At 38.8% G+C, this 27832-nt stretch overlaps 2 protein-coding genes across 2 annotated transcripts in view; both read right to left on the bottom strand.

Moving 5' to 3' along the window:
• Positions 1–328: 328 nt before the first annotated feature.
• On the bottom strand, positions 329–16400 carry plcxd3 (phosphatidylinositol-specific phospholipase C, X domain containing 3). Its single transcript, XM_005918999.3, has 6 exons — positions 15928–16400; positions 5092–5348; positions 4661–4834; positions 3159–3334; positions 2591–2692; positions 329–1601 (listed from the first exon to the last, which is right to left on the bottom strand). The coding sequence occupies exons 1-6, from the start codon at positions 16028–16030 to the stop codon at positions 1445–1447; spliced, it is 969 nt and encodes a 322-aa protein (XP_005919061.1). The 5' UTR covers positions 16031–16400; the 3' UTR covers positions 329–1444.
• Positions 16401–19311: 2911 nt separating this feature from the next.
• oxct1a (3-oxoacid CoA transferase 1a) overlaps positions 19312–27832 on the bottom strand; it is a 53870-nt gene continuing 45349 nt past the window's right edge. Inside the window, exons 16-17 of the mRNA XM_005919000.3 lie at positions 20581–20682; positions 19312–20484 (exon numbers count right to left, since the gene is read on the bottom strand). Of these exons, the coding sequence (XP_005919062.1) occupies positions 20449–20484; positions 20581–20682 (138 nt within the window). The 3' untranslated portion in view covers positions 19312–20448. The remainder of the gene's footprint in view (positions 20485–20580; positions 20683–27832) is intronic.

Below are 27832 nucleotides of genomic sequence, written 5' to 3' on the forward strand. Positions count from 1 at the left end.
GGAGGTGAGCTGGCTTCAAACAAATGATGGACGCACAGAGATGTGGTGCGGAATGTGCCGTGAAAATTTAATCAATGACAAATTAAAAAGGCATGAACATTTTTTTCTTTGTATCGAAAAAATATCGAACCGTGACACCAAAGTATCGAACTGAACCGTGAATTTTGTGTATCGTTGCACCCCTAATATATATATATATGCAGACATATATCTGCAGATACATGCAGACTGGGGGCAAGCAATGAGCAAAGGAAATGCAGACGGTGGCACCCAGATATACTGTATTTTTATACTTGGCTATCACGACTCAACACCCACGACAGAATGCAAAAAAAAAAAAACGTCACACTGAATGCCTTCTCGTTAGAAATGTCTTGCTTCATCAACTTCATTTCCAACAGTGAGAACTGATGCTTGTCTTGCAATATGAATCAAACAGATAATGTGAAAATTACTGTTTTAGTGCTCATGCACAAGAGACCGCTGTGTATCCATCTTACATGATTAGAACACTTGTCGGCCAGCCAAGCTGCACTCTCACTCTCTCTTGCAATATGGATTTGAATTACTGCATGAATCATTTTAATCTATCGATAAATAGTTTTAGAGTACACAGGTGTCTAATAAACGCCATTGCTGCAAGCTGGCTTCAGTGGAGACTTACTGGGTGAAAATCCCACGAGGGAATACAGTTTCAAAAAGAAATGGGAATGATTCGTTTTTGTCTATGTATTGAATAAACACATTGGAACAACACTTTTTAATCACACTCTGCATTCAAGCTGCTGGAGGCGTTTTCAAAAACACCCGCAGTGATCTGACCAAAGATGCATATTGTTAAAAACAAAAGAGAGAGAATTCACTTGGACAGATTTGCCAAACAAGACATACAACTGCTAGCTACTTACACCGGCCTAAAGTTTGAGATACACAGACTTATTATAAACAGCCTCTGAAAAAACTGTCACTGTCACTAGAATACCACGATTGATGTACCAATACATTTAGCAGACGGTTGATATGCTCTGAGGAACCTACCCGTGATAAAGTGGTAAGCCTGAAAACAGTGCATTTGATCAGTGGACAAAGCAGGGATTTTTACAGCACAGGGAGTAAAGAAAATAAACATTTTACCTGAAAAAACAAACAAACAAAATAATCAAAAATCTTTTGGATCCCCTAAAACTGGACACAAACAAAACAAAACCTCACTCTCAAAGTGCTCCAACCGAACATCAGCATTATGTCTACCAGTCTCAACTTGAAATTCCTCAATCTCCTTTTTCCATTTGACCGCTCATCTCACTATAGCCCTAAATAAAGTGAAAGGAGCCGTTTAGCTCCCCCTCCTGAAATAAATGCCAAAGAGAAAAGAGTGAGAGCACAGACGCAACCACTAGTATCAGTGGTGGTGACTGCACTCCTTGACGCCTGCTGCGGGTTCTCAGGTCGCATCGTCGTCTTCGTCATCCAGGTGATAATTGAGGGTGATGACGGCGCTGATGAATTCTCCAAGCTCCACGAAATCAGCTGTGATGATGTTAATGCCGCTCTCCCCAGGTCTTTGAGATCTGATCCACTGCATCATACCTGGTAAAGCCCTGGGAGAAATGAAAAGAAAAATCATGTTAGTGGAAAGAGTGCAAGGGGAAAAAAATGATGTCAAAAAAAGGAAGAGAGGAAGGGATGATTCACAGTTGGTTAAACACAGAGAGGGACGTGCTGAGATAAAAGATCCCTGTGATGCTGCATGTGATGTCTGCGAGCCAGACACCAGCTGCGTGAAGGACACTCTGAACATGCCGGACATGTTCACGTGAGCTGAGCAACAAAGAAGAGCAGCTTTCTGCATAAAAATTAAAAATAAAATCTACGCGTTGTCTCCTCGTTGTTTGCTTTCTTGTTATGCTGAGTCCAACACTGGCAGTCTATGTGCAAAACGCTTGGATGGGATTCTGAAGGATGCCTACATCAAAGTAACTAAACGCCTGGTGAGAAAGGCTGATAGTGGAATTATCAAATGAATAATTCATGGCAGGAAAATTGATGCTTTTGCTGTTGATGCTTTTAACAAACTGGGGACATTAAGAGGGAATGAAACACAGACAAAGCTAAGGGTAAATTAATATAATTTTAAAAAAAAGTTGTGTACCATAACTGGAAAGAGGAGACATAACGTGAGGAAAAATTGCCTCTGGTTTATGGCAGCTGTTCCAGACAAAAAAAAGATGAAAGAAAAACAATAACTCGAATTAGGCCAGTGTCAAATGCCTGGGGATACCTGTAGAAACCACCATGCCTTTGGTTGTAGTTACAAAATGCCACAATGACTCACATTTGACTCCTAAAGTGTGTATCTGTCAGGGTACACACGCTTGTGATTTTTTTGTTGCGAGCTGTTATGGCTAAATCACTTCTGTGGGCTCTGGTGCCTGAGGTGTTTCCATAACTCTGGTCACAAAACTGAGCGTCTGTGTATGTGTGGAAGAAGACTGTGTGCCACCACTGGTGGTAACAATGCATTTTTTGCTAGGCCTAGCATAATAGCGATCATGAACACAAAAACATGCACATAAATGAGCATGCACACCTTTCTGTAATTGTCTCTCTCAGTCCACTAGCCACACCCTTCATCACAGTGCTGGCTTTTGGTGTCAGAACCACCTGGGAGACAAAGAATGTCCCCTTCCTCCTGCAAGAGAAACATTGAGGGTTTACATGTTATCTTTGCTGTAACTTTCTTCCTTTTTAATAGTCACCATAATATATTTGCTTTACAGAAGTGCTACTTCTTATATAATTCACTGCTTTACCTTTGAATTAATTACTTTGCATTTACTGCAATTAATCTTTTTAAAGCCTGCTTACTTGTAGCAGCATGCTGATGAAATCAGTAAGTTAAGCAAAGGAGCCAAAAGCAAGTCAAATTATTTGTACAGACCTCTAAGCACTGCAATATATCTACATCATGATAAAAAAAGATCCATTGTGTTTAATCCTTATGGCTCATTTGCAAAGTTACAAAACATAAAACCAAGTTAATGAAACATGGATCATTAATTAAAGTGATTAAAAATTTTTATGTGGGGAACACAACAGATTTTATCTGATTTCTTCCTCTGTGTAGCAGACACTGGATTCATGAATATGAAATTTACCTGCGGTCAGTGATAGATGCCTGCAGAAACTGAATCAGCTTCTCCGGGTCAGTGGTGTTGGCCCAGGGAGAAGGCATCATCTGGCCTGGCCACAGGAAGGGCACCTCCAGGGCCATGGGATGGTGGTAGAAGACAAGCACCTGATACTCCTTCTCCCATAGATACTGAAGACTCACCTGAGTGAGGGAGGGAGGTGTTCATAGTAGCAAGAGGTTATAAACTGAGGAACATAAAACAACCTGAACAGGTAGCTGATTTATTGACAGCTTAGTTCTGAATTAATTCTGAATGAATGAATTTCTCTCAGAGTGATGCATCTTCAATATTTAGTACTGACTTATCACAGAAGGTGTCAGATGTGTTATTTTTGAAGTCAGTGGCTCAATAAAACACCAACAGAGAGCTGTAAGTGAACCAAACTACATATAAAATCTATTTTAAGTGAATTGCATTGACTCTAACGTGATGATACATTTCTGAAAACATTTTTTCAGACGTAAAAACAGTGAGACTGTCTCCCACAAGTTGCATTCTTACAAATACATGCTTATGTGTATAGCTGGACATCAGCAGCACATTTTGTTGGCTACATCCGATGAAAGAAATGCTGGATAGCAATATTAATTAATCATAAGCAACCGGTAACAGCAATGAGCTAGATGATCCTCAGGGAGTGTCAATTACAGCAAAAATACACCTTTTCATCACAATCCCAAGACGCATACACTTCACATCTTCTTTTCCAGCTGATTATTTGAGCTGATTTATTTATTTGAAAAATGGGCTTGCAGCTGAATATTAGTTCTTAAAATAGACCAAACAAGTGCTGGAAAACAGTGCTGAAGTGGATTAACTTTGAATAGCAAAGCAAATGTGGGCTATAGAGATGACAAGGGAATGGCAGATAAACTTACAGTCTCAGGTCTCCGTCTACAAAATTAAACACTGAGGAGAATCTCATTGTTTTCTCAGAACCTACTAGTCACTCTTGGCCTTTTTGCCCTCTTTTTCTTTCACTCAGCTGCTGCACCTGACAGGAAGGTGCTCATCTTAGAGTGGTGTCAGCGATTGTGGTAGTTCATGAATTGTAGGGCTAACTGGTACTGCTTATTTTAGGTTATTCAGTTACAGGGAAGGGTGGGAGATGAAGATGGGCCACAATTGGATGGGAAAAAAGACAAGAAAAAACCCTGAAAAACCTTCAAAGAGCAAAGTCTCATCTTAGGGAGACTTTTCTACTTGTCTCCTAAGCAAATGGGCATGTTCTGAGTGAAAAAATGAACTATGATTAGAGATGTAATAACCATAATTCTACATCGGTACTGATCAAAACACAAAATCACTGTTGTGCGGTGCTGAGAAAACAATAATTGCTTGAGGTCTTTTGAACTCAGCTAAATAAGATGTTCTTGGTAAGACGAAAGAAGCATCAGAAAAATGTTCAGCTGCTCCTACTTCACGTACCCCTCCTCCTCCCTGTTAAAAGTTAAGTGTATTTATACCTCCTGAGCAAAAACAACAGGGCAGAGCTTCTCTCCAAACACCTCCTTTAGCATGGTCACCAGTTTTTCATGGTGCAGGTTCTGCATGCCGTAGAAGTGGTTGAAATCCAGGAAGACCACCTCTCTGGCATGAGCTGACAGAAAACTGCTGATCTGCTCTAGGCCTTCTCTGACCTAAAAAAAAAAAAAAAAAAAAAAGCAAAATATGCACATTATTAAAATCTTTAGTGATGATATTAAATGTAGACATACAGACTGTGAACTGTGTACTTCAAATCTCTGAAGGACCTTGTATAATTAGGCTCTCAGTCTACACTCAAATATAAATATGTTGCCACACACACAGAGATGGTTAGACATCACTTAGCAACCACAAGCATTGCTAAACAGTCATCACATCAAAAACCATCAAAACTCTACTCTTTTCTAACCGTGGCACTGAAGAGCCCGTGGGCGAAGTACAGCTCATTTTCAGGGTCACGGGGCTTGGTGGAGATGCGCAGGTCAAAGAACCGGATCCCAGCCTCCAGTTGGCTCGTGAAGTTCATAGTCTGTGTAGCCAACCACTTCCTCATTAGCTTCTTGGCCACCGTGCCAAAAACAGAAACGAAGTTCTGCACCGTCTCTGGCTGCTCGGGGCCCACTGGAGACGCCTCATCGATGTAAAAACTGAAGGAATCGTGGGATCCTGGGGGAAACACAAACATGAGTCTGCATACTGACTACTGCAGGTGTTGTTTCTGGTGGGAGACGACTGAAAGTTGAGGTCATTACTGAGAAATAGCCCAAAACCAAGGTAACAAAACTAACTACACGAAAAACAGCATCCAAGGTTGCAAATCATGAACTCGGACAGCTTGAAGAAGAAAGCCTGTGCACACCTTTTTTTTTCCCTTCACATTACTCAGGCAGAACAAAATCCTCTGAGGTAAACACTGCAGTAAGTTTACAATTTCCTTATAAGGCATAGCTATTTTGCTAGTTTTGCACTTGTTGGTAGGTAATTCCTATTCTCTCCCTCTTTAAGTATTATTTGGCATGTACTCCTTGGTACAGTATGGTCCACATGCTAAATAAAGTATGCTAGCCTATAGATTCCCTCAGTTTGAGGCCAAACATTCATTCATCTTGGTGGGAGCAGCCTACCAAGAAACTGCTGCCCTAGCATGAAAAATGACTTAAATTGGGGGAAATTCATGTAACCATTAAGTACTACAATACTCAATACAAACAGCTATGACTTAGTAATGTTTTTTATATACATTATGGAGATAGAACCCTGGAGAGAACCCAGGAAGAAAGAGGAAGACATGCCTTATATGCCCTAAGGGCACCTTCAAACTCAGGCATCTGCATGCTGTACAGCACACCGATCACTTGCTCAACCCAGTGAGTTATACCAGCACCCCTTACTGCTGTTTTTATTATCAGTCTGTTCTACAAGCTTGAACTGGATAAGCAGGTGAAAAAATGGATAGTTGAATTGGATCTGTTGATTTTCTGCGTCATTGTTTGTCCATTGTTTGGAGATTGGTGAAACGTTGTTGGATAAGTTACTTTATTGTAGATATCTGTCTTTTATATATATACACATCCATCTTACTTATACTCTAATAGTTCAAAGTTAAATCCAGTTATGTCCCTGTCAGAATCCCAAGGAAATCAGATTCCTGATGGTCATTCTCTAATAAAGTTTTATCATTTACATATTATCCTTTTCCGATAAAACTGAGTTTTGGTGTAAATTAAAGGCAAAATAAAGAATCAAGAAAAATTACAGCCTTTGACTTAACAAATTTACAACCAGGATGACAACTATTTTATCCACTCTGGATATGAAGACTTTAAACTAAGCTTTAAACTAGGATAGACCTCTAACTGCGAAATGCCTGGTTTTGGATTCCTGTTTAAATTCAGACACACTTGCTTAACAAGTGGACCTGCCATTAAATTGCTTCCACACAACTACGCTTCTCACCAATATCTCTGAATGATCAAAATTTAAAGGTCTATGTCTTCTGTCAGAGTTTTCCCGACAAGCTCTGGAACCATATCTGAAAAGATACATGCTGTGAAATTTTCCAAATGTCATCTTTGGAGCCTTGGGCATCACAATCATTTTGGAGTGGCAGCAAAAATCTTAGATACAGACATCTACAAGCCTCAGGAAATAAAACAAGTCACATGAATACAGGCAGTGGAATCTGTGAAAAACCTCTAAAAGCATATTTATTTTGTTATTAACAGTGAACAGTTGATGTTTTCTTAGTTGTATTAAAATTGAAATGGTGAAAAAAATACATTTGTGTAAGCCAGTCTGTACACTGAATGGTGATTCCTTTGTGACATTTAACTATTTCCTTGAGACAAACTCAGGATCAGCTGTAAAATAGACCTGAAGGTTGTGTGTTCTGCTTGAGCAGTTAACATCTCCTGCTCCTCTCATAATCACTGAGACTTCTTCATTATCCCCTTTACATTTCACATCCTCACCTTCTACCACCACCACCCCTCTGACACAGAGCCTGAACTGACCTTCAGCTATCTATATAGCGGTGCTAGGTCTTCACAGTCAGCACAGCGAATGACCATAAGCTGAGTAGACAGCTGAATCCTGGGGCAGGGCAGCAGTCGCATCACTACTGGCTAAGCCGCACCACCAGGGTCACAGCGTAGCAGAGCATGACCTTAACCGACTCCAACAGCTGCCTCTGCAGAAAATCTTTGCTTTTTAGGGCTCAAAGTTGCGCAACAACAAATCATAATCATCGCAAAATTATTTTCATTATCCAGTCATCCAGTCAATGTTGAAAACTACGCTACTGCTGATGCCTTTAGGGCACTTGTTACTGAAATGACCCTTGCAGTGTGGTGAAAAAGTCAAACAATTTAAGTAATTTATTTAAGCCCCCATCTTGACATCTTTTTTTGGCATATTTGTCATGCTTACATGTTTCAGATCATTAAATAATTGTAATATTACACAACAATAACCTGAGTTAATACAATAAGCTGTCTTTAAATAATGATTTCATCTATCACGGGGTAGAAGCAACCCCTACCTACATGGCCCCATGTGAAAAAAGTAATTGCCCCCTAAACGTAATAACTGGCGATGCCACTTGTGATAATAGACAATGACTCTTTCACATGGCTGTATGGTTGGTTTCTGAACATGAAACCAGGGTCATGCCAAACATATCAGTTAGATTTAAATCCAGATTTTGACTAGGCCAAAGTTGGTTTTTGAGCCTTTGAGAGGTGGACTTGCTGGTGTGTTTCAGATTAGTTCAATGCAATACTTTATGGTCCCGCAAGGAGAAATTAGTTAAGCAGCAAGGGCAACAATACGAATAAACAAAACGATAATAAATTGTCCTGCTCCATAACCAAGCTGGACATTCTCCTTCTGGATTTTTCTGGCAAAGAGCATAAACACTGACCATAACTGAGTCTTTACATGCTGTTCTGGGTTCTTTGTGACCACTGGATGAGTTGTTGATGACCTCTTGGAGTAATTTAGGCTGGCCAGTTTTGGGAAAGTTTACAACTATTACAACTTAATTTTGTCTAATTAACATCTGTTTGATAAATATGAATAACAGAAGAAGAAGACATTTAGGAAAGGGGCAAATACCTCTTCACAATGTATACAACTAAAATTAGGTAAGCAAATCTTCACATATGAGATGTTTGAAAAGGTAAGTTTGGCCTTCTTTAATTAAAAAGAAAAAAAAATCACTGAAACAATTAATTTACACTTGAAGTGGCTGCTGCACTTTAACCAATAACCTGAATAATTGTTTCAGTTTTGCAACACACACTTCTAATAGCTACACACCCATCAAGCTGCATAGGCCACTCTCCTTGAGATATGCGTTGTTCTGTTTGGGGAAAGAAGAACAGTTATAAGATATAAATTAAATCTAACAGTCCCCAAGGATCTAGCAACAAACTATATTTTATGAGTTTTTAATGAAAGCCTAGCACCTGAGGGAAACTAATGAGGTTTGTTTTGCATTGCTAACAAATACTTCTATAAATATGTATGACAAAAAGCCCATGGTTGATGCCATGTTGCAGAGAGAAACAATCTCACAGGAAAAGCTGAGACAGTATCAACCCTGGAGGGCCAAATCTTTTGCCAAATGTGCAGAACATCTGTGAGAATTTGCAGAAATGTGAGAACTTCACTCCAATACTATTATGATGCCTGAGCCCTGAATGTGATTAATTATTGTTTATGCTCCACCTTGATGGTCTGCCATTTCTCAAGGGAAAAAAATTCATTTGGAAATGTGTGGAAGCATTTCAGTTTTTGAAACATACAATCCACACAATTAGTTTTCATTCTCACAAAAACAAACAACAGCAGCTCAGAACTGAGTCATTTCAAACTTGTCTACAGAGACAAAAAGACTTCTGCTTTCAAAGTGTAAGATTTTAAACTTCTTATACTTCTCATTTTAGCTTTAGAAGCAAATACAACATAACAGGTTGTGACTGGGGTGGATTGTCTTATATAGTTTATCATTTATGTTCCATAGATTGGTACTGGTGACATTCGGAGCAGTATTAATCACCTGCAGAGTTTCCAGGTCTTGGGATGTGCACATTTCGTGCCAGTTCCTGATTTTTCCAGTTACCAGGCTTTACACTGATCCTCTGTAAATGTTATCAAGAACTTGACACAGGAATTCAGCCCACTTAAGTTTGCTTAAGAAGTACAGCTGTTTCTTAGCTTTTACCAGAGTGCAAATGTGCGGTGACTGTGATACTTCTATCGAGTGTCATGATGAATGAAAAAAGCAGCAGGTAAATCAATAAAAAGACCACTGACCGGATAATCTTTGTCACCAAATGCAGACAGTAAATTACAATAATATACAAATGTGCAAAATCTTCATGCTACTGCCATGAGAATGAACATTCCTCTCTGTATTTAAAATATGCAATTACTGGGAAAGGCATTAATGGGGAATAGAGTCCAGTGTTTGATATGAATTACCTACCGCAAACAATATCCAAACAAACTACTGTCAAGCTGTTTGATCACTTTAACTTGATGTGTACACAAAAAACTAAAGCACCCTGAAAAAAACCATATCCCAGAATAATACAAGTAGATGTCACTTGTGTAGCACTTTCATTGCAAAGCAAACTTAGGGAACTCTTTTCTCTGACATGTAAATATCAGCCGCACACAAGAAGAAGAGTCTCAAACTGCAAAGAGAGAAGATGAACAAGAGTGCCACAGAGACAACAAAAAAGACTTAAACAAGGTGAAACAGAGTGATGATGATGACAATGTTGATGACAGTGGTGCTGGGTGCTGCTACTGTTACCTTAGAGAATTGACCTTTGTTAACTGAGTCATTCTGACTGAATGAGAGCAGAGCATTCAGAGAGAACCACTGGTGGTTTGTGCCCTTTTTCATTACAAAACATTACCACTCTCCACGGACTCTTTTTAGATCTATTTTAGGATGCTGAGTAGAGGAAAGAGGAGAAGAGAAGAAAAAAAATGAGAAGAGAACGAAAACTGACAGGATGGAGATGAGCTAAATGTTACTACAAGATAGATATAGGCTTCTGACTGTACATAATTTTGTCATTTACACTTCTTTTTTTTTTTTACAGTAATTCTGCAAGTGTTACTCTTTGCATCTATTTTTCAAACTCTCCAGTTCCTTTTCTCCTGTCTTAACACTTTATTTTCTCCATCTTGTTTGAGCATTAGTGTGCACACTGTATTTCTGATGAGGCTGAATTATTTGACTCTGAGACTATGTGACTATTAAGATAAGTGTCTCTGCTGGAAATGCAATTAACTGCAAATGGTGGGAAAACGAGCCAGTGGAGAATTCCACACTGAACCATTTCTTTTGGATTCTACAATATTTTTTTTTAATTTTCTTTAAGCAACTTAACAATGTACATTTCAATTCCTTTAATTTTAAATATGTTTATATCGTCTATCCTGTAAAATAGTCAGATATCTATTCATATTAATGTACAGAATTCACCTGCTTGCTGCTACTACTGCACATTCACCCAGTGTATATACTATATGTGTGTGTGTTATATATAAATTATATATATATATATATATATATATATATATATATATATATACTATATATATATAAATAATGTTCTTCCCTACCCCCCCAATTTTTGCACATGTCGAGGAGCGTGTCAGGTTACATTTCACTGTGTGTTATACTTGTATAACTATGCATGTGACAAATAATAATAAAGAACCAAGAACCAAGTGAAAACTCCACAAATATATGATGTTGGCTAATGAGTGGCTAATTATGAGTATCATGCATCAGCATAATACAATACTGCAAACGAGGGAATTCTTTGCAAAACTGCTAACTGTAAAATCCTCATGAGCTCCAAACAAGCAAGATGCACACAATATCTTTGGCAAAACAAAATTTCACTCAGATTAAGGAGGGTCTTGATTCACAGATAAAGAGCCATAGCAGGAAATAGCTCTAAGATGGGCATTCTCTCTCTCTCTCTTTCTCTCTCTCTCTCTAACAAAGACCCCCCTTTTGCTTTTGTATTGCACATTATATCCTGTTTTTCAGTGGCTTTGAGTTGACTGACTCCCCCTCTTCAAACATCCGCACTAGCAGTGTTTATCTTGGCATCTAATACCATTCATCCATCTTGCTCTATAGGGGTTTAAGTGGCGTCAAAGTGATCTAATCAGGGGACTAATGGCCTTTTACAGCTAAAAGTCCAGGGCAAGCCTTTTTCTCTATCCAGAGGGAACCACTGAAACTCAAGATGCCTCTTCTACAGTGGATTGGTTGTTATTTCTTGCAAGACTATCTTAACCTAATACCACTGCCTTCACCCATCCCCCTTGGTAATTCATGCTATTCATTGCTTACCTAAAGCCTTGAGCTGTTACTCAGGAGGTGAAGAATGGCTCCCCTGAGCCTGAAAATGTAGTATACAGAAGTGTAAATCAGCCTTCTTCCCCGGTATTAAAATAATCAATATTATCTGCATGGAATGGAATGGGACGGCACGGTGTTATAGTGCTTAGTACTTTTGCCTCACAGCAAGGGAGGACACAGGGAGGACAAGATTGCATGTCCTCCCTGTGTTTGAGTGGGTTTTCTCCAGGCTGCCTCCCACAGTCCAAAGACGTTAGGTTAATTGGTGATTTGAAACCGGCCACGGGCGTGAAGTAAATAAAGTACTTAAAAAGTGTGTTGACCAAATTATCACAATAGAATGATGCACCATTTAATCATTGTACTCTGAAATAAGAAAAAAACAGTAAAAAAAAACTAAAAGTTGAGATTGCATCGCTTTCTAAAGTAACTGAGAAAGTCTATGTAAACGGGTTTCAGCTGCTAGTTCTTAAGGGTGTTTTAAAGTCTTTGTTTAAGGCAAAAATAATATAAATAATAAATGTATAATGTATATAAATTGCATGCTAGCAGTCTATTTTGCAGTTCTTCTGATTCATAATCGCTGAATATTAATTAATGTAGCTTTAACAATCCAGAATGATATGTTTTCACTCACCAGTTCAATGTATTAAGACAATACATTTGAATATTTTAGGTGCTTAAATAAACCCATAAAAAGCATTTCATAATAAGTGACTAATACTGTGTTGCTGCTATAGTGCTGATTCACTTATTGTCATGCACACCTGCACGACACAGATATTGTACATGCCAGTGAGCACATAGTTCAAATTATACACCTACCACCACACAAAGTACTGAAAATCCATTTTAATTACTATGGTAGTAAAACCGTGACAGATCTTCCCTTCCCCCTCTTAAGCTCGTTTCATGGTGACAGAGAAAGAAATTCACAGTATCTCTGGTGGCACACCTTTCTGCTGACCGTCTTGGTGAGAGGAATGCGCAGCCAGCCAGTCTGCAGCCCTCACCTGGCAGATTTAACAGTAGCCACAGGAAAAGAGTCAAACACTAATCAGCCTGGGTAAAACAAGAAAGGTAGCTGCTCCCTCTCCCTCACCATCTCTCCCTTCAATGACCCAAATATTTAATATTCTACTACGTCTTTCTTTCCTCTCCTGCACAGCCCTTCAACCTAGTTCCAATTAGTATAGGCACAAGCCATTTGACTTTTATAGATGCGATATGCCGGCACAGCCGGAGGCCAAAGTGGCATGTAGGGACAATGCAGAAAGCTGAGTCATGCCTAAGTGCTACCATGTTCTTAGGTCTCAAACAAGGTAGTCTGCAGTGGATTAGCAGGATTAAGAAAATGAGAGCATGTATTATTCTCACATAATTAATCAAACAGCCACAACGCAACTGTGCTCAGTCATGAGTCATAGCATAAAACAAACAAACAAACAAACAAATTAGAAATGTGCAGTTATTCCAAATAAACTGGACAAGAGCTGTCCCAGTGTCATCCAGTTAAAAACATCTAAATCTGACTCCCTCAGATAACACCCTTCCTCAGTACTATTGTTATATACTGTAATTCTAGAATGAAAGAAAAAGCTCTGTGCACAGCTCATTTCTTTTTTCTGGACAAATCTTCTCCAGGTTTCACAACCACACTGAGTCAGCTCTCCTTTAAGTGTCAAATGATTCACATGTGTTTTTGAACTCGGTAAATCATGCAATTTCAATTCAGCTGGGCCTGCTAAGTTTGACAAAATTGATCATTCCTCTATTTCAGATTGTCTTGACCATGTTGTTGGCATTCAGGATCAAACTTTGCAGTGTTTTGCCCCTTACCTGGAAGAGCAAAAGGTTAAGGAATACTTTCCTTTGCAACCATCTCTCAGGATAAAAAATGCTGTGTTTTTTTCCAACCCTCATTTCTTACTCTGGCTGCTCTGAGAACATACACCTGATATTTTGTCCAAGATTCATAGTATACAACATCGTTTATTAAATATGTTTTAGGCTCCTTATGCATGGGAATACGTTGCGCAGCAAAATTCATTGGATGACACTTTACAGTGCAGATGGACAGAACACAAATTGTGTCTGTGTCCAAAACTATATGGATCTAGCCGTGCAATCTCATTAAGTGCCTCTAAATGAAAACAGATTTTTATCTGTTAATATCTCTCATATTTAAATACTGTAAATAACCTGTATTTAAGTTCACTTGACAGAGGTAGGTGACATTGCTAAGTTTACCGTCACTGGATCAGTCTCATTGTAATTTGAATTGTCTATCAATCACACAAAGTAACAAGAAATAGCAGGAATTTAAAATGAGTGAACAACCACAGTCAGCATCATATGTACTATAGCATATAAACTGCTTTCATAACAAGATTTTGCAGGTTGAACCACTCAAATGTAACAGGTAAGCACATGCAATCTGTTACACATCTGTTATACAGCTGTTGTAGCCGTCAAACACCTGCTACTTTGAGTATCTTTAATGTGCTATATGCACAAATAATTTGGCAGCATTAGCTCATTAACCAGTTACTTGAAGCACAGCAAATGCTGTTAAAACATTATATATATATAAAAAAAATCCGACAGTAATGAATCTGCCACCTCAGTACCCTAAAATAAACTGTCAATCATTCAGATGGTTATGTGTGCTAACAGCTAGACTGTGAAGTTTTCTGGCAACAGCGGAGTAGCAGCCATCACATTATCCTACACTGTAAAGTACTACTTTTCCCTGGATATTTCAAGCTCTGCGGTAGGTGAATTGCTATTTTAAAAAAGTGAGCACAGAAAAATAAACTAAGAAAAAGGCAGCAGCTTGTATAATAAGTTTTGTACAGCAGCATTTTCCAGTAACATCCTGGAAATAATATTCTTCCAATTAAATGGAGCTATGAGACTTGTTTGAGGAAATGAATCGCCCATCCTTTTTGTTTCTTGTCTGTCCCAGTTTTATTCCTGCTTGAACAAAGGCTTAATGCTGCATTCAATGATGAGACAAAAGAATGTGATATGAGATGCACACTTTTGAAAGAACTCGGACGTACACTCCAATAGGAACACATGGTTGTTGCTATAATGAGCTTGGATAGAAATCCTGTGTGTTCTGGAGTTTCTTGGCAAATATGTGCAGGCAAACACAAGAAAGTGCAAAGATTTGGTGGATGTTTACAGAATCTGTATCCAAATGAAGGATAAACTGAGCTATCCTCAGCTGAGCTGCAGGCCACAGAACCAATGAGAGATATTAATGCCTAATTAAAAGGGACAGAGCATGTTCCCATGCTGTCTTGGCATGGATGAACTGTGATTCTGCACAGCACATGATTCAGCAAAATTACAAGCGTAGATTATGCATACTATGTTGTTCCAGTCCTTATTTGTATTCCATTACATCTAATTTGACTGCATGTGTCTTGGCATCCTTAAAAGCTGTGATCATATTTGGTCATATGCCGTGCCCTGGACATCAACCACTAATCCATCTGCATGTGAAATGCAATGTTGCACATGCCAACCAATAAACACCTCAAGTATTGGGAGTTCAGCAAGAAAAAGACTGAGAGAGCGGAAGAGTGAAAGTGAGACAGAAAGGAGGGGGAAAGGGAATGAAGCACAAAGGATTAGAAATTCACAAGAATGAAGAATCGAATCGCTTTGTGTGGAGGTGTGATAATCGCTAGGCAGTGAATATGGATTTAACTGGCTGCTAATAAGACATTCTATCAGTCAGATCAGTGGTGGGCTATACAACCAGCATTTCCCATTTGAATGGAGTTAAAAAGACCGGCGCACTGATTGGATAAAGGTCCGACAGCACATTTTCAATGGGATGCGCTGTGATCATCTGAGTGTGCAGACGGCACCCATCCCACTCCGTCTCCCTGTGGCCACCACCCCAGCATAAAAGCACAAACAGAGCAGCGTGGCTCATCTATTCTGAACCTATAGAGTGGTTCTAGATGACCCTTTTCTTTATTATCATTATTTTCTAAGTGCATACTTACTCGGCCGGAGAACGAACACGACAGCTGGGTATTATGATAACCGTTAGACAGGTGATCGCAACACAAGCAACTGAACTACATAGTACTTCTTTGGTTGCGCAACAGGTCTTACCCTTTGTTCCAACGAGGTGCAACGAAAGTGACGGTTGTATTAAATGCACAATTCAAGTTTAGGAAGCGGTAAAATACAAATCTGAAACTGTCAATTTGTGCATTTCTAATGTACTAGAAAAGCTGTACGCAATGCGCGAGGTTAAAAAGACACGGGCATCCTCCTCATCCGATTACACTTGGACAAGGTCTTAAAAAAAAAAACACTTACCGGGAATAGCCAGGTTGGTGAGCGGGATAGTGTGCATGCTCTGCGGTAAACTTGCCATCCAGTCTGCGAACCGCAGGTCGCTTCTCCCGTGAGACGAAGCCATGCTTCCACCTTGCACAACGCTCCGTTCTCCCTGACCGGTGCCTGCGCCAACCTGGAGCGCGCGCTCTCTCTTTCTCTCTACACACAGACACACTCGCGCCCTGCCTCACTTTCTCTCAGCATCCCTATCTCACGCACACACATAGACACAACTGCGCGACCGAGAAGTCAGCCCCCCCAGCAGCACACATAGGCGTGTTGCACATTTATGAAAATGCGGTTGGATGGATCTAAATATGGCAACATTCGGTGGTTAGTCGCCCAATAGTAACATAGCCTAAACGCCGCAATGGGTATGTTTCAGTACTAGTCACTTACAAAATAAAAGGCAACATATAATCATCTCATGTTTTTAGCATTAATGCACAGAGCATGAATGCTAGACTACACAAACCCATAAGGTTGCCAGAACACCCCCACATGAGGGCAGCATGTTAAATATTTTGGAACCACATAGTTGGATATGAATAGCCTATGTAAAAAGGTCTGCCAAGCTGATTCCATAATTCAAGACATGCTTTTACTGAGGTTAGAACATTTTGGACATTTAAAGCCATCTTTTTAGAGGACTGGATATGTGCATTATCCGAAAAGGTTCAGTTAGTGTAGGGTTTTAACATAAGATGGTCACAGATTAAATTCTAATTCCTAGTTAACCTATGTCTGAGCTAAGGTCATGCACTTGAATCACTGAAAGCTATATGAAAATGACCCATTCTGCATAATCAGTGTGATTACAATCAGTTGGCTGGCCAGCTTAACACGAGTCATTCAGAAAATAGGTTGTAATGGTATAAAGATGGAGAATATACAAAACCTTGTCTTTCATGGTCTGTATCATGATGTCCAAACACTCCACGGAATTTATTACCTAAATGACAGCAAAGTAGATGACTGACTTCTCTGCCAAAATCAGGTTTTTTTGTTGTTGTCGTTTTCCCATCTGGTTCTGTTTTCTACAATTATGTGTTTGGAGGAGTGTCACGAGAGGAACGGTTTATAAAACCATTGCCAGCAAAAGCACAGAAAAAAGATCAATATTGTCATAAATACTGTGCATAATCACTAATCACTGCCATGTCTCCCAATATAAACATAGGTCTCTCAAATAATAGGCTTTGCCTTGGTTGACCTTAAACCCAGTGTTCAAATGAACAATATACATATTTAAAAAGAAAAAAAGGGATCTGAATTGCCATCATATAAAATAAAATGTCTAATTCATGACAGCTGTTAATGTCAGAGTCAGCTTTCAACAATATTTCAGGTTGGTTGCCACAAACCTGAACCTTAAAAAAGGACTTCTGTCCCTTTAACTAAATCTTGAAAACCCATTTTAATATCCCCTTTTGAAAACCTCAAAAGCAAGGTCATCCATTTGTATTTTTCAGAAACATGTTCCTACTAAAACCCGCTGCGTTCTTCAAATTCCCTCTTCAGTGAATTCAAGTACAAGTATGAGAACTAGGTTACAAAATGTAGGCTTATGGAGTATTGCTTTGGTCTGACTCATGAAGGAGTGTGCTGGATTAACATCAACAGCCGGTGGCTGGAGCCCCTGTCACTTTCTTCCATTTTTCTGCTTGATGATCCAACCCAGTTGATCTCCTTGAACCCAAAAGCCTACTGGCTGAATTCGCAGGTTATGTAACGGGCCTCTGGTTATGCCAGCACCTCTCTGCCCGAGTGGAAAAATCAAATCGAGAATGTAAACATTAAGCCCACCATCCACACTAGGGCTGGGCCATATTATACCGTTCACGGTAATGTTAGGCAACGATAGGAAAATGAAATATCGCGATAGAATGGGAGTAAAACGCGCATGCGCAGTGCCTTTGTTTTCATACGCACATGGCCGATTGTTGAGTGAAACAGATGAACCAGAATTGGTTTGTAAAAATGGTGCAACTTCAGTGATGTGGAACTGGTTTGGTGTTTGTCCGTCAGATACACAACAAAGCACATTTTTTTGCAGAACATGCAAGCGGCCGTCGTTATTGTCGTATTTGTCGGACTAAGATGCTCTTAAATCTGGGAGTAATCTGGGTCCTAAACTCCGTATGCTTCAGGTCAAACAACACTGCAGCATCACTGAGAGTTAAAAACTGTCTAAATTCTTTCATCTTTAATAAAACGATCAGCATTGCTGCTTTACCAGGTGTAACTATAAAGTTTAACTTCCAGGCATCCATGAAAACAAAAGTTATTACATTTAACGGAGTTAGAAGTTAGCAGGAAGCTAGCGGAAGTTAGCTCGCTAGTTTCGCTAGTTACCTAAGCATGATATAGCATGTTCTGACTGAGAGATTTCTGAAAAAAATCAAACGTACAGCTCTGCTATCACTTCCAACATAAATGAAGACAGGAAACTAAACAGCAGTGACGTTTGTAGGGTTACTGAAGTTGGGCTAGCTGGTATATAATGATGTGCTACGTGATCGCTAGCGACACAGCTATGTTAGCATAACATAAACAGTGAAGCTGGAGGACGAACACTAACACTTTTCCACTTATAAAAGTTAACGTGAAGGTTCTTCATGGTTAGAGACAAATGCAATCGCATGGCAGGATGCTGTAAACGGACCAAACTTCAGTCAGGAGAACAACTGAGATAATCCATCCACAATACGAGGTTAGTCATTAATATACTGCAACAACATGGGAATAGAGCAGCTGCCAGAGAATTCAACATTAATGAATCAATGGTACAGAAGTGGAGGAAGCAAGAAGAATGAGTTTAATAAAGTTTGATTTATCTGACTGCTTTGTTTCGCTTAATGTGCCTTATAATCCCGTGCACCTTATGGTCCGAAAAATACGTACTGCACACTGCAGTTTAATGTTGCAAAGCACCTCTTTTTAACTTCAGTGGATATTATACATGGTTATGCTCAGGATATGTCAGCCCATTTCTACTGGAAATGCCTTTTGGTTAAACTTTCAGCAAGGAATTTGCATTTGCACTGTTACATTTTTATAAAGCTTTAATGTACATAAAAACCAGCTTCTTGTTTAAGTGAAAATAAATGGAAGGTTGTCTTTTTGCGCTAGTAATGTTGTGGAGTTGTATTTTGTCTCGCATCAATTATATCGTCGGTTATATCGTTATCGCAAATTTTCAAATATATATCGTGATAAATATTTTTGGCCATATCGCCCTGCTCTAATCCACACACACAAAGCTTTAACCTGTAGTGCGTCAAAAACTCTCGATGAGCTAAATCACTTGAAAACACATCTGCTGGTTTCAAGATTCTTATTCAAAAAGAAAGAAAAACGTAGTTTGCTTCACTCTGCACGCCAGCTTGTATTTTATTTTACACACAATTGCATCTGAACAGCAAATGTCTCTGTAAAAATTATTAAGGCTTCATGTTTTCTGGTTGAAATATCTGACAAGCCCACCTGCTTCAAAACACCTGAAGTTGAGAAAAATAGACAAGTCTACATTACGGCAGAGGTTGATAGTAAAATAATGGCTCATCATCTTCATTATTAAAAAAAAAAAAAAAAGACAAAACATATTCAACACTGGAAGCCTCATCTACAAACTTTTTTTTCCTTTTCATGTCACAGCACAATTTAAAACAACTCCATACATATTTGTTCTACGATAAATGAATACTCACTTGACCTATAGGACATTGGTTTTCATTCATTACATTTCAGTGAGACACAGGCATGCCTTTCAGCTTATCAATCATATTCAAGTTACAGTTGGATAATATGTAGTCGTTCAACCAAATAATAAATGGTGTCGCATATTCCACTGTTGTTCCTTCACCAATGAAGCAGGCGGGAGAGGTCTGGAGCTGATATAAAAAGTTGCAATGTTTCATATTATATATTGTGATTCTTGAATTACTGCTTGTTTCCACTTAACTGCACACCGATTGCTACTTTTAACATCTACTGTTATAGTGTCGAGAGCCAAAACACTGGAAATTGTCTCACGATTCAAATATTTGACCTTTCTTATTTATTTTCCAGAAAATCTCATTCAAAAGAGTTTTTGCATCATTTCTTTTAAAAATAATAGTAAAGTTGGAAAAATAAACAAAATAATATCAATATTTTTAAAGCAATTTTCAAACTGATGATTGCGTAAAAGACTCGCGTAAGTAAAAAAAAAAAATTAATAACTTAAATGTGTAATAGGTAACAATGCAATTTTCTTCATTCCTTCTAAGAGCACGAAAATAACAGTGTAAAGGGACTTCTGTTAATCAAATTTAGTTAATAATACAGAGGTAAATATTTGATAGCTGCATGCTGATTGCCAAGAAAACCTTGGCTGAACCAGGTATGTTTTTTAAAAGCTTATTTGACCCATTTCAGGCTGTTAAATAACCTGATGTTTATCACAGAGAAATGAAGTGACAAACCAAAAACACATCTCTGAGGCCAGTGGAAGCTCCTCTAAATTTGCTGCATAGGCTTCAGGTTGGGAGACACCTAGAAAAAATTAGACAGAGGACAAGTTTCATGTTTAATAAACCCAAGTCCAAAAACACTTCATAGTGCTAGTAGCCTAACTGTTACATTACTCACCTCAAAATCTGTGCCAGTGCATCCCTTGATATCTTCGGGAGTAAGTCCCTCCCATATTTCTACCAGGGTCAGACCTTTTGTCTTATCGACATCAAACACAGCCTGGCAAAAAAATGAGAGAAAGAGGATAGAAATGAGCGAGAGGAATAAGGGGGGTAAGGGAAAAAGATGGGACATTTAGAGGGAGAGAGATGAGAGAGGGTGATGAGACAAACACAAAACAGAGAGAATGAGCACTTCTGTGATAGACAGGTTTGAGCCCTATGGCGTCCGGTCACTGGGTCACAGTCAAGGATGTGGGGTCCTCATTTATCAAAAAGGACCCAGAAGAGACAACCTCCAGAAAAATACATCAGTGCCACAGGCAGAGGGCCAGAGTACCACTTTAGTGTCATCCATTCAACAGATGACAAAATAGCTGCAATTATTGGTGACACATCTAGGAAAGGCCTCAGAGAGCGGTCCTCAGCTATCTGAAGCTGGACTACTACAAAGCAGTAAGCAGTTTTATTTTAATTGGTGCATCATTTTTAACAGATTACTGTGTTATTGATTAAAATATGAATTTTGCTATAACGTTCAAAATAGTGGTTGCTGTGATGATTTTACATTGTACTTATGCACACTTGTCTACATTTAGGAATTTGTGAATGTGCACTTTGAGAATTTGTGAATAGACACATAAAAATTGATAAACAGACTCCAGGCTTCGAAACAAGCCAACACAATTTGCACACACAGTGCACTCATAAATGAGGCCCTTGGAGATGTCAATATCTGATTGTAATGAAATACAGTAACAGCCAAAGGCATTAGCCCTGCAAAACAGAACCGAAAATAACCATGTTAAATCCCATCAAACTTACATGCCGAAGGGAAAAATACAGTAAATGTGAATATTTAAAGAAAATTTGACTAATGTTCTGTCTACCGAAAAGTAGCCAAAAGAAGACCCATTAATAGCTTTCCTTCTTTTATAAGCCAAAACCCTTTTCACACATGCACTGTAGCCAAGTTTCCAGACACTGCTCATAACAGGTGCATGCCACAAAGCTAATGAGAGTGGACATTAGCCAGTCTTTAACCTTCCAGCAAGCACAAGTCTGGATGATGTCGGATTACTGTGATGTGCATCTAGCACAGTCAATTGTTCAAAGCTTTCAAAGCAAGTAAGCGGGCATCAGTTCAAGGTGTAATCTTATCTCAAACCTTGGATTACCTTCTTGCATATATTCAAATACAATTAGTGAAAAAGTACACTGCAAATGAAGATTTGTATCTAAGCATAGGAACTACAAAAGCTACATTTTCTTTAACCATTTTAAGTCAATATGTAATATTTCTCCATCTAGCTTCATTTAGCTCCATTAACAGCTGGCTACTGAAAGTGTATACAGGAGTACAAATCTTAAGTGCCAAGTTTTAGTAAAAACTGTATTAGAGTAAGATAGTTCAGTTTCAACATTAAAGGTACAATGTGTAAGATCTCACCACTAGGTATCAATAGATTGTAGTCAAGTGAATTCTGTTTTCTTACCCCTCCTGTTCATCTGTCAGACAAATATGTGTCCATGTCTAAAACACATGTTAAACTTTGTCAAAGTAGTCTGATAGAAGTCTATGAGTCAATAAAAATCACTTATATCCTATAAGAGCGATACTCAGGTGAGTTGTTGAGGATATCCTGAACTTTTTTGTTGTTATTGAAAGTGGATCTAACATAGTTGGACACTTTGTGCATAAACTCTCATTCTATATTTGGATGTATTCAAACTGGTTACTAGAGGTGAAGTGTGATTTTATGGACCCTCAAGCCTACATAATAATAGCTTCTAACCAGGTAGTAATTTTACTTAGCAGGTTCATTGTCAGATATCTGGAGATGGAAAAGTCGAATGTCTAATCTGCTGACCAAAAGTATGACAATCAGGAATAAATCAGCATATTTATGTTTGTGTTAAAGACCTGACTTCGTTTCTGGACATGAGGTTTGAGTTTGAAGAGGATGAGGTGGAAATGAGGTCGGAGAGAAAAGAATGGTGGAGGCGGCAAATTAAGAAGAGAAGAAAGACATAAATAGAGAGAAAGAGATGTACAAATGCTAAATGGTACAGTTAAAAAGAGCTATTTATAAGGTCTACCACATATGTGGCCGTATGTAGCCCATCTACATGTTTTTAAGATGGTGAGGCAACATGGTGGCTTCCACAATCTGGCGCCCACTCCTGTGTATTTTTAATAGATTAATTTATTCGTTTATGAGAAGGCATTGGTTTGTTGGAAGATATAATCACACACTAATCAATGTATATTAATGAGTAAATTTTTTTTAATTAAACAACCTAACAAAAACATATTACTGTTCTTGCTATTCTATTCTTAAGCTTTTAGGCTAACTTCATATACTTGTGCATTCTTTTGTGTGTACTACAAGCTATTTTATAAAATGCGTCAAATTTGTCTTTTCAAATTGAATGTGACATTATCGTCAGTTAGCAGACTGCAACTTCTCAACACATGTCTAAGATGACAGCTTAAGTAGGGGTTCGTACTGTACCGTTTATATGATAGCTATTAAAAACTGATGCAGGGCAAAATGCCATTATCCTATGCCACTATTTATGCAAACAACGCAAAAATACTTTATATAGACACTCTTCGAGGCTGGCCCTGTTACTTCCCTAAGCAGGGCCTGACAGACTAAGTCATATTCACATTCAGGCTAAGCCTGTCAGGACTCTCAGCTCATTAGAACTATACACACAGTAACAGGGCAGGAGGAAGATATCTCACTCCAGTATTAGCAAGACAGATGGAATGTCACAAGGAACAGGGGTCTATGGATAACACAGACACTGACATGTATCTCTAATTGTGACACATGTCGCTAGTGATTAGGGCAAATTAAAAAATTGTCAAAATGTGCCAAAGGGTATAATATAAGATGCAGCACTAATGTACTCATATGATAGGTGCTGTGCTATGTCAATGTGAAACAATGTTTGCTTTACAATGCAAAAAAGCTTGCCACATAATGGCTTGGGTAAGCACATTTTAAAATGAACTAGGAGCTGATTTCATTTATAATAGCCACACTATACTAATGAATAACCGACCGTGCCTCCATTTGCAAAGCAGCCTTTTGTTATAAAAATGTTGAGTCACCTTTCTTCACAGTCTTCAAAGCCAGCACCATCATTAACCAGATTGATGCAAGTTAGTCATTAAGAAGCCGGTAGTCTTCCCCATGTGCTGTCTGGCGAGACGTGGGCTGAATGTCATGCAACAACACTAAGGCACACTCTCTCGGTCAGCTTAACGTTTTAGACAAATACAAGAGAAAAGGAGGAGAAATTAGCACCTGACCTTCCAACAAATAAACAACAGCTTATCCAGCATCCTGTCAATATACTGCAGCAATTACAAGGAGTAGCTTTTGAGATGTTTTCAGACAAAAGCTCACAGGAGGACCATAAAAGAATTTCAATTTGGTTGCTGAAAAATAATTGCCATCACTGGTATTGCTGTCATTAGGTAATGCCAAAGGTAATGATTTTATGCTCCCATTAAATGATTGAATAATTCAGGAGTCATTGTGTTTCATTGGTAAATGAATGGGCAATTATTGTTTTTTTACTTCCTCATTTTTAAAGAAGGATTTAACTGATAAGATGAGAAAAATACTCAAAGCTAGTGTGGAGACCTTTGTCATGGCAGCATGTAAAGCAACAGTGGGAACAGAGGTGATAAGAATTACTCACACAAAATCATTGCAATAAACTCCTGTAAGTCAACTAACTGTTAAATGAAGCAAAGTAGTAAAGAGTGAAGAAGTGGCAACATGGGGTACAAAAATGATTCCAGCAGCAGAGACACAGCTTGAGGCAATCGATTTCCTACCACACTTAGCTTTAAATCATAACATCACTATTTAGGACAACACTTGAATTGCTATCCCTCCTGGACATGTTGAGCCAAGCAGGATGCTGTGTTTGTGTGAATATATGTGCTAGGTCAGCATGTGTCTGTGTGCGGAGTGTATTTGGTTTTAAAGGTTTTAGTTTCTGCTCTTATTTTAAAAACAATTTGGAGCAGAATCATGCATGAAAAGAAATCAATGGACAATAAAGTACAGATGAGCATTATCGGCTTTATTAAAGATACTATGCATTACTTATGTCCATATCTTCTATCGCCTCTTGTGATCGTCAGATTTTCTTACAGTCCACAAACAGGATTATAAAATCTTCTGGGCTAAAAAAAAAAGAAAAGAAAGAAAGTCCACCTTTTTACTGGTTGGATGCGGTATTTAATTTACCCAACCAATGGTTACAGCTTACATTCAGGTCTGTAAGTATTTGGACAGTGATATAATATATAATTTTGCAAATTCTGAGTAAACTGCAGAATTTACTTCACAGGGTTTAAAAAATATTTTATGAACTATTTAGGAATAGTCCTCCAGACATTGGAGTGACAATCAGTTTCATGGCCAGTTCTCTCCTTAGATAAACACTCTTGAGGATGTAGGTGCATCATTTTCTCTAATGCAAACTCTAATGCATTTTCTCTCAAGCAATGCTTCTATAAATATGAATAGAGAAGATTTATGACAAGTTGCACAATCACAAGCAGGAAGGCCAGATTAGACTTTACCAGTAAATATCGAAGAGAGTCTGCACAGTTCTGAAAAAACAAATAAATCTTTGAAGAGATTAAATTTAGATTATCTCACACCATTCTGGTAGGAAGAGAAAAGTATTCAGAGGGTTAGGAACAGCTCATGATCTGAAGCTGTCAAACATTATCTGTCAATTATAGTGGAGGCAATGTTATGGCATGAGCATGTATGGCTGCCAGTGGAAGCGTTAGTTGGTGAGGTGAATGCTGACAGAAGTAGCGGGATGAATTCTGAAGTGTACAGGGCTATATTCTCTGCTCACATTCAGCCAAATGCTCCATAACCCATAGCCCTGGTGCTTCACAGGCAGTGTTGGGGAGTAACGGAATACATGTACCGCCGTTACGTATTTAAAATATAAAATATGAGTAACTGTATTCCGTTACAGTTACAGTTTTAAAAGGTGGTATTTAGAATACAGTTACTTTGTTGAAATAAATGGATTACACGGCGGTACTTCCTGTTTCATATTGTGGCGGGTCAGGACTGTTTGGTTTTGTTTGACAGCTACGTTCTGTTGTTCCAGGGGCAGCGTTACGGTTGCCATGGTTACAGGGTGACGCTCTCTCTCTGCTGTGTTTCCTGGGTGAGAGAGCGCCTTTTTGTTGTTGTTGTTGTGCTAAGCTAATAGGCAGAATGCTACAGGTATAGCTCTAAAGAATGTAGCCTCATGGGCAGTGTAGTCCGTGCTGCTGGGAGAATGGACCGCCATATTCATTATGTGTCTGTGAGCAGGAGGAGGAAGAAAAAGGGGAGTGGAAAAGTACGAGTTGTCACCGAGCAGAAACGGGAGCTGGAAGCATGTAAATATAATAATAACCACTGCAGCCAAGAAGAGTGCCTGACGAGCCCAGTTGTAAGTAAGCTATTAAGACTCGACTGTACGCTGTGTTCGTGTTTTCCTCCGAAACAATAAGTTCCGTTGGAGCAGCCTTTCAACGCCTCTCTCTGTCTCTCGCAAGCAAAGTTGACCCAGACAACAAAGTAAAGCTAGTTTTCGGCTACGAGCCCGACACAGAACCCGCCGTATTAGTCAGCGGTCCCTTTACTACAGTTCGGAGCCGCGGACCTTCAGTAACAGTAATAAATCACAGCAATAGTACATTCACGTAGTTGTAAACAGCATGATAATATATTAAGTAATCCAAAGTATTCAGAATACGTTAATCTCATCGAGTAACGTATCAGAATACGTTACAGAATACATTTTGGGGCATGTATTTTGTAATCTATAATGGAATACATTTTAAAAGTAACCTTCCCAACACTGTTCACAGGGTAAATGCAATATGACCCGAACCTAAAAGAGGATAGAGAGACCCACAAACAAGCAGCAACAGAAAGAGGCGGCAGTAAAGGTCTAGAATTTGTTGAAGTTGACAAGTTCTAGACTTCAGGAAGTCGTCAGCTGTGAAAGATTTTTATACAAGTACTATATTAAAAACAATCCTTATATTTGTAATTATATTAATTTTTTGAAATATCTTTGAGTCTCTAAACATGAGGAACTACATATACAATTGGTGTTTGCTGTTTTTAACCATTGTTATTATTATGGAGAACTGGTTTGGTTTATCTTCTCTGCTCTGTGTGTGGTGGAGTAAAACAGGTGCATAAATAGATGCACATAAACTCACACACTTAGACTAAAACAGAGAGCAGAGGAGAAAACTAGTGCTGATGCAAATAAAAAAGTTCTATTGCTGGAAGTAAAATAAATAAAATCCCTGTTGTGTATCTTCTCTCCCTTCACCAATATTCCCGAAGATAAGAGATAGAACTGTTGCATCTATGTAGTTCTCTCTACGGCACACAGTATGTGTTAGGGCAGGTGGATGGTGATACATCAACCATGTGCAATGCTAAAAGTTTTTATCCCAGATACATGGGAAAAGCAAAAGAACCAACAACAGCACAAATATAAATTAGGTCTACATTCCTGGATGTTTCAAATATTTTTTTTAAACTGCTCCCAACACAGCTAACAACTAGGCTCTGCCTAATGCAGTACCATGCTGAAGCCTTCACAAGCATCTTCTAACTTGTAGCTAAGGAAGGACACCAACATCAGTTGACAGGCACAGAATACTAGATAATTCCCAGAGTACGCAAATGTTATATTGTTCAAACTTGACCACACAACATGGACAAAATTAATGCATTTGTTTGAAGAGGTTTCCTTTATCTGAAAGTCACACCAAGATCACATGTGCACGATAATGGATGCCCTTTAATATACTAACTCATGCAATCTGCCTCTAATGTAGGATGTTCCACTTCCCTATACGCACCTCGAAGAGACAAGAACCATGGAGGTCTATAGACTAATTTAGTGAGAAGAAACACAGGTATAGACTATCCGATCCGATATTACGTATCGGTCCGATACTGACGTAAATTACTGGATCGGATATCGGAGAGAAATAAAAAAAATGTAATCCCATCCATTAAATATCAAAAAAGCACCTCACAAAACTTGCGACACGGCGTAACTCTCCTCATAACCGTAGCACGTCGGAGCAGTGTGCTCACGTGATAGAGCGGCTGTGTGTATTTGTAGCCTCGCTACCA

This window comes from Haplochromis burtoni, unplaced genomic scaffold (genome assembly GCF_018398535.1).
Source record: "Haplochromis burtoni strain Fernald_Lab_line unplaced genomic scaffold, NCSU_Asbu1 Contig_34, whole genome shotgun sequence".
Lineage (NCBI taxonomy): Eukaryota > Metazoa > Chordata > Actinopteri > Cichliformes > Cichlidae > Haplochromis > Haplochromis burtoni.

Excerpts from the sequence above, each read along its gene's own strand:
- plcxd3 (XM_005918999.3), bottom strand. The coding sequence starts at position 16,030 with ATGGCTTCGTCTCACGGGAGAAGCGACCTGCGGTTCGCAGACTGGATG. Across the intron at positions 3,335-4,660 it reads CTGTTGTTTTTGCTCAGGAG|GTGAGTCTTCAGTATCTATG; the intron begins GTATAAATACAC and ends TCCCTCACTCAG. Across the intron at positions 2,693-3,158 it reads GCATCTATCACTGACCGCAG|GAGGAAGGGGACATTCTTTG; the intron begins GTAAATTTCATA and ends TTTCTCTTGCAG.